The sequence below is a fragment of the Plectropomus leopardus genome, unplaced genomic scaffold (genome assembly GCF_008729295.1).
Source record: "Plectropomus leopardus isolate mb unplaced genomic scaffold, YSFRI_Pleo_2.0 unplaced_scaffold8003, whole genome shotgun sequence".
NCBI lineage: Eukaryota > Metazoa > Chordata > Actinopteri > Perciformes > Serranidae > Plectropomus > Plectropomus leopardus.
In genome coordinates, this window is record NW_024688166.1 from 1 (window position 1) to 7,671 (window position 7,671).

General features: G+C 38.7%; 1 protein-coding gene across 2 annotated transcripts; it reads right to left on the reverse strand.

Moving 5' to 3' along the window:
• Window positions 1-1,525: 1,525 nt before the first annotated feature.
• Window positions 1,526-6,231, reverse strand: LOC121940212 (RRP15-like protein). Of its 2 annotated transcripts, none has more exons than XM_042483033.1 (5): window positions 6,146-6,231; window positions 4,063-4,397; window positions 2,884-2,981; window positions 2,608-2,797; window positions 1,526-1,665 (listed from the first exon to the last, which is right to left on the reverse strand). In XM_042483033.1, exons 1-5 carry the CDS (start codon window positions 6,195-6,197, stop codon window positions 1,657-1,659), a joined length of 684 nt encoding a protein of 227 aa, XP_042338967.1. In that variant the 5' UTR covers window positions 6,198-6,231; the 3' UTR covers window positions 1,526-1,656. The 2 variants fall into 2 exon arrangements, with proteins under 2 accessions (XP_042338967.1, XP_042338969.1); XM_042483035.1 differs by having other exon boundaries at window positions 1,529-1,665; window positions 4,063-4,394.
• Between the last annotated feature and the right edge of the window lie 1,440 nt (window positions 6,232-7,671).

Here is a 7,671-nt window from a genome sequence, read left to right on the forward strand (position 1 = left end):
CACACACACACACACACACACACACACACACACACACACACACACACGGCAACAGTGACACAAAAGAGCACTCAGTAAAAATCACACAGTAATCGATGTTCAAAATAGTTGATTTATTGTGTTATCCCGACTAAAACTGGACTTTAAAACTATATGTAAAAATGTTAGTTTGACTGAAATTTGACTAAATCGAATCTCTCATAACAGACCCAGATAATACGATTGGAAGCACAGTCCCACAACACCGGTAAAAAATTAAGTGATGTCCTGCTGTGGACGGAGCTACAGCAAAAGATATTTTAGCTACTGAAAAAAAAATCACTATCAATCAATATCAACACTAAGCATAAACTTATTCTGATATAGATTTTTTTTTTTTGGTTGCTTCAAACAAACGAATGTAGGCAGAGTTTGCTCAGCGCCTTTTGATTATTTGTAGAACCCAACTGATATGTCAGTCAACCGATATTATCAACCAATATGAGCCTTTCACAGACATATCGGAAATATCTGCATCGGCGGATTTTTTTCCCGATATGCACCAATAAGAAAACGTTTTTTAAAGACCATATAATGCAGAAAATGATGCTTGGGTAGTTAAGAAATAGTCAGCAATTGACTTATACTGAACAGTGTACTGACAAAATTATCTTTTACCATATATATTTACTTTAATAACCTTATAATCACGTTATATTCATGTATAATCTTATATTAACCTTTGAAATAACCTGAAGTGAACTCAAATGAACTTGTGTAAAATCATCTTACTAACTGTCCTTGAAGTTTCATTGATGAGATAAAAACTTGCTGTTGCTGGAAAAAGGAGACAGATGTTCTTTGTTTCAGTATATCTTATCTTAGTGGAGGTAACCTCCCGTATTCTTCTGGCACTGTGTTGTTCAGTTAGAAATATGTGACTGAATGAGATCGTCTTTGTCAGAAAGCTTGCACCTCTTGGTGTTTGTGCTGTCCTTTCAGCTGAAATAGATTTGATTCTGTTAGACTCTCCTCTTATTCTTTTTTATCACTCTAATAAATATACAAAAGACAGCTGCTTTTGTATCGCCATTTATTCCTTCACTTCTCCGCAAGTGCAGTAATTTCCACCAAAAATGGTTTAAAAATCGGTACTGATGTGTATTTAGCTATTTATTGTATTTATTCTTTATTTATGGTCAAAATTAATGGTCAAAAAGTCCATACAGCACTGATGTTTATTTTATTTTTATATTCTTCTTTATATTCCTTTGTTTGTTTGTAATGTTGAATCAGTAAATTGTTAAATAAAAGTTGTTTAAGAAAGCAGCATGATTTCTGTTCAAGAAAGCCATGAGCAACAAAAGAAGAAATGCTCCCCAAAATTAGCAAGACATTAGTAAAAAGTACAATAAAAAATTACCACAAAATTATGAAATCAACAACAACAAAGCAAACCTGAGAAAATGACCTGGGAAAGGTGCCTAAAAATATTAATTCAAAACACATTATTATGATAATTATACAATTTTTCTGTAGCTTTTTTGTTATTTCCCCCAGAGACACTTTTCCCTCGCGTTTTTAAAATAGTACTCCACAATATCAATTTAATAGGCACAACATATCTTTTATAAGATGCACATTTGTGGGTGTTTTATTTCTTTTTAGAGGGAAACATTATTTCACCTTGGTGAGAACCAAATGGGAAAGGTATAAGGGTTGTGAAAAGAGTTTTGTTTTGTTTGTTTATAGTAGCAGCCACAGGATCACAGGGTCACAGGGTCACAGGGTCATAGGGTCACAGGGCAGGAGGAAAACCACAATACAGACAACATGAGCACATATATGATAATGTATGTATATTTTTGTATACTTGAGTATCTTGTTTATGTCTGCTCTTTTATACTGTCCGAAGCCATGTACTGCTGCTTCAACTTGAAAAGTGAAATAAATCTTTAAAAAACTGCCCCCCCCCAAAAAAATAGTATTCTGATTCTACCAATTTGTGAAGTATTTCTTACCAAGTTGCTCATTCCCTTTTCCCAAAGTTTTTGAAAGAAAATGCACCACTTTGCTCTGGGTTCAAGGGTTAAAATACTTGTAAAAAGCATCTGAAAACAGCACAAGAAAAGGGATGTTGTGCCGCGTTTCAAAGGTTTAGGCAGCAGCACAGGCCAAGTAGAGAGACTATTGAAAGGTTCAAGCTTTTGATTTTGTGTTCATCAACGTTTGTGCTAATTCTCCTTAAGATGGTACATCGTTAACACAAGTACTTTTCACCAGTGATTACAAGTAGTGTGCAAATGCTGCTCAAGAAATACAACCTCCGCCTAATGGATGCCTGTAATTTAAGGTCAACTTTTACAAGTCATAACTTTTTGTATGGCCGATCCATCTACTCTACAAATTTGTCCCAAAAGCTATAAAAGTCCACCTGACTAGATTTTCCGCTGTTTCTAATTTTATTAGAAACACATTTTTTAAAATCTCTTCCTATAAACTGTAGCTCTGAATTTGTACAAAAGTTTTAGCGGATCGTTATCTGACCAAACTTATCAAAAGCTTGCTGATGAAACGTGTCACCTTAAAAAAAAGAGCAAACAGAAGATAAGCCATGACTGATCTTACCATGTCCTGTTCAGTCTTGGTGGTGACTCTGCTGCTTCCCTCTGTGCTTCTCAGCACATCGATGAAGTCTTTCTTGGAGACAGACGAGAGAAGCTTGGCCTTCTTCCTCTCCGAGCCCCCGACTTCCTTCACCTTGTTATCGATAGTCTTCTGGTGTTTCCTCACAGCGTTGAAAAGCTGCACCACCCCTCTGAGGAGGAAAACACACACACGGGCATCAGCACTGAAACCTGTTTCTGAGAATGTTAAACAGCCTCACAGTAAAGATATACAAACCTGGTAGCAATTCTCTGCAGAGCTCTTTCAGCCTCGCGGTCCTTTACAATGTCAGGTTTCTCCCGACACATCATCTCCCACGCTCGCTTCTTGTCGACCTGATGGACACACGTTCAAAACACACGATCACATTTCGCGTCCCAAACCTTTCATACTCGAAAGCATGACACCCAGTTCACATTGGACGCAGAAGCAGTGGATGAGCGTAGCTGAACCTGTTGTTTTGGGGTTTTTTTAGTGCCAGCGGTAACAAGTCAGAGCAGCCACAATGCCTGCATGAGCAGCGCTGCTCAGACACGTCTCAGCTGCCTGTCACATCTAAAGAAACTGTGGCTTGATGATTATTTTCACGTGCTGTGCGTGGCTGTTGACAAAAACAGACTGGTGTGGTGTTCTGATAATCATATTGCCTCCATACCACTTTTTACTGCAGTTTAAAAGTCTCTCTCTGTCACAGAGATGAGAAAATACAAAAGGTGTCTGTTTTACTCAAACTTCCCTACTTGTTTCAAAGTAAAAGTCCTCTGACAACGTACCTATTGACAGAATCCCATCAGTTCTTGACGTAGAGCATTTTATTGTGAAATATTCATAGGACCGTGCTGTTGACAAAGCAGAAGCTGCACAATTTCATAAATAGAGTGCAATCTGTGCTCATAAATGTGGAAATACAGAACTCATAGCAGCAGGCAGCCCTGCAGAAGCATCACAGCCACGACGCTGTCAGTGTAAACATCACAAGCGTGGAACATGCTGCAGTTTGGCGAGGCTTCCGTCACGCACTGCTTCTGTGTCCAATGTGAATCCAGCGTTACACAAAACCACCAGTTTGCATCTGTTGCTGCAGCTTGTCCAATATTTCCCCAAAAAAGAAAATTTTGGACCAGCTGAGATTTGTTTTTATAAAATATATATCAACTCATGTGCATCCTATGTAATTGTAATTTTAAAGAAAATATACAAACTCTTATGATTTAAAAAAAATATCGCAACATTGTAGAAAAGCTGCTGTGAATCAGGCATTTCAGGCTGCATCAATCACAAAAACAGTGTTAAAGATTCCAGGTGGAGCAAGCCATGGTATATCAAGTATATCTGATAAATGTCTCATCCCTGTGGGACACACTGAGAGACTCGCCAATAAAGAAAATGAAAGCCGTCCTTCCGTGTGCTCGTTACCTGTTTCTTTCTCTCCAGCTGTTCCTGTCTTTCTTTCTCCTTCTGCTTGTCCAGCTCTTTGTTCTTCACCAGGATGCTATTTTTGCTCTCAGGGGTTTTCTTCCCCAGGATCTTTGCCATGGCCTCAGCCCACCCAGCATTGGCGTTGCCGTCATCTCCCTCCTCATCCGCTCCTCCATCTTCATCCTCTGCCTCCTCCCCATCACTTCCTCCTTCACTGTCTCTGTCGTTTTCTCCTCCATCGCTCGCATCATCATCTGACCTTTCGTCATTGCTGTCTCCGTCAGGATCACTCTGGTCATCGTTGTCCTCAGACTGAGGCTCTGCATCGTCTGCTGATACACACAAACATAAACCAATGAGTGAGTTTACACACACACAATAAGCCCCCTCCCATGAGACCCCACGGCCCCGTGTGAAAAGTCGAATCTATTTTATTGTATTTTATTTTATGTTTAGTGTAAATTCACAACAGAAGTCATCTGTAGACAGTTGCGTTGTCACACTGTTTTGACCACAGAGTGTTGCCGTAGTCAGTGATTACTGCTGTTGCACCAACCTTTCACTGCACTTACTCTGAATGACACTTCTATCATTAGTCCACCACAGCTATGAGATTAGGAACCGGTAGGACAAACAATACTTAATTTTTTAGGTTTTAAAAGCGATATCTGTCTAAAATCTAACTCTGCTTGTCCTGCAGTCAGCTCTTAAAAATGTCACCAGTTGTAAATTGCTTTATTCTGTTTCTTCACCTAAAAGTTTTTGTTTTCAATTCCTGGTTCACATCAAAAAAAATTATAAACGAAGGAAAGGTCATGAGTCAGTGACAGCGTTCAAGGAGCCAGACTGTGTCAGTTCTAATGGAGTCCATGAGGTGAACACGGCAAATCACACTACGTGTGTGTGTGTGTGTGTGTGTGTGTGTGTGTGTATACACTGAATATAACTCATCATCTTATTTGATTCAGATTTGACTGAAAAATCTTTCCACAAATTAAAAAACACACATTATGTGATGCTTACTTATGTCACTGGGTGACACACCTATTCACGTAAGTTCTCTTTTTTAGAAAAATCTCATCAATACATAAGCTATGTAATTAGTTAGATACATGAAATGATAAAACAAACAAAGAAGATTTACTCTAAAGCACAATTCAGAGTTAAATTATATGTAAATTAAACACCAGTTAAGCTTTAATTAATAACCCGGGCTATTATTTACTTAAAGCACTGAACTCAACAGACTTATATTTGGGACAGGTGTCTATATGGAATGGGCTTTTAATTCCTTTCACACAAATCTGTTGGAAAGCGAAGTTGGAAAGACATTCATTCATTCATTTATTTAATGAATCCCGGAAAATTGTCAAACAACCAAAATAAAAAAAGTAAAAACAAAACCTAAACATACAAAAAAACAAAAAAGGAAGAAGCTACCTAAAGAAAAAAAACAAACTTAAAAATTAGACGAATTCTGTATAATAATTTTAAATTTATAATTGTGATTATTATGACTATAGTTCACTGGACGTTTTCCTTTTTTTTTAAATAGATGTATTCATCATTTCATTTTCTTTGTTTGCATCTGTTTACTATGTCAATAATACTGTCTTCTTTGGTGCTCATGGTGTCAGTAAAATTAAATAAATCACTGAATTGTAGAGAATCTTACCAAGCTAACACTGTGTGTAGTATGTCCATATTGACATCAGTTTAAACATATATACATTTTTGGGTCATTTCTTTTTTTACTTACGGCCTTGCTCCCATGTTTTTGAAAGAAATCGAGCCAGTTAGTTCAGGTTTCAAAGAGATAACATTTGTGTGCCAGCAGAATAACTAACCAAAACCGTCCCGGAGCATCCAGCCTTCCATTAAACTAAAGCTGAGCAGCTAGCAGGAGCAGGGATGGTGCTAATGCTAAGCTAGCTCCGGAGCAGAGCTCGCGACACTAAGCAGAGCAGAGGAGGGGACGTAAGCTCCCGTTAGCACGTAGCGTTTATCTGTCACAGTAAACAGCAGTTTAATCATGTTTCTCAGAGGCAACAACAGCGAACTACACAGAAAAATCACTCACCAGACAACTGCACATGTGTTTCTATCAGAGCCGCCATCATGGAGTCACACATGAATGGCTCCGTAGGGTACGAAGTAACAGCAAAGGTTCCGATACTTCTTCTGTGGCATTTATGGCGGCTGGCATCCATATGTGATACATTACCGCCACCTACTGGATGTCATCAGTTTCACAGTGCAAACTACTTTCAGTGGCCACCCAAAGTGATCCACTTAACCTTTTTCTCCGCAAGTAAATACATGAATAAATAAATAATACTATTTACACGTTTTACATACTCAGTATATTATACATACTTTTATGTTTTAATATTTACATAGTGCTAAATGTTTACTAATACTCTAGTTCTATTTTATATTTTTTATTTGTATATACTTGTGCTGGTAATTATTTCTACTTAATATAATTCTCTATATCAGCCACAGAGATGAGGAAATACAAATATAGCTGTTGCACTCCAACTTCCCTGCCTCAGAATCCCATCAGTTGTTGACACAAGGCATTTTATTTTGAAACATTTGCAGACCAGTGTTGTTGACAATGCAGGAGCTGCATGACTTCATAAATGAGTGGAATTTGTGCTTATAATTGTGTAAATACAGAACTCATAGCAGCAGGCAGCCCTGCAGAAGTGTCACAGCAGCAACGCTGCCAGTATGAACACAGCGAGAGTGTGACATGCGGCGAGGATGCTGTCATGCGCTGCTCAGGCATGCAATGTGTTCAAGGCAGAGATAATACGCACACTCTGGCGACAAACAGTTTTCCGGTCTACATATAAACAGTTTTCCAAATGTCCATTTTCAGTGACCAAAAACTCTGCATGTGTAAAAAAGGCTAAAACACATAGAAAAAGCTATGTGTACATGTGGACTAGGCCTCAGTGTCAGAGCTCAGTGGTTTTTCGCCACGTCTTTTTTTTCTGTTTTTTTGTTTTTTCCTCTCGCTCATGTGGGAGTGTCTGTCCATTGTCTGTTCCTCCCCTGTGTGTGAATGGAGCTTGTCCTGCCCACTAACATCTGACACTATCCAGTCAGCTGACAGGTGAACAGAGACAACATCCTGATCCATGGACTTCATTGATTCACCATAGTGGCACCTGTCATGGATTTAACAGAACTTCCTGGCCCTTGGACTATATGTAGCACTTCTACATATAGTCCAACTAAAACCCTGTCTCAGACATTATGCTCCCCCAAACTCAGGACTAAGGTCTGCCTGAGACATCCCTGCTACACCTTGCATTAAAATGCTTCTCTTATCCAGCTTGTATCCAGATATGAAGTAACCTGGTGACATTTACACCTGCTGTGAATGTGTCTCCAGTGTCCACAGTGATAGATCTCAAACAGCTGAGTGGTTGCAGCCATTTACCGTTTGTTCAGCCGTTGCTTCATACATGCTGTGGGTGCAATATCAATTATCAAGTTTTGCTTGGAGGTTATACTTTCATTGAACCAAAGTTAACTGCAGCCAATAACAGAGCAGAGAGTTAACTACAGCCAATCACAGAGCAGAGAGTTAAC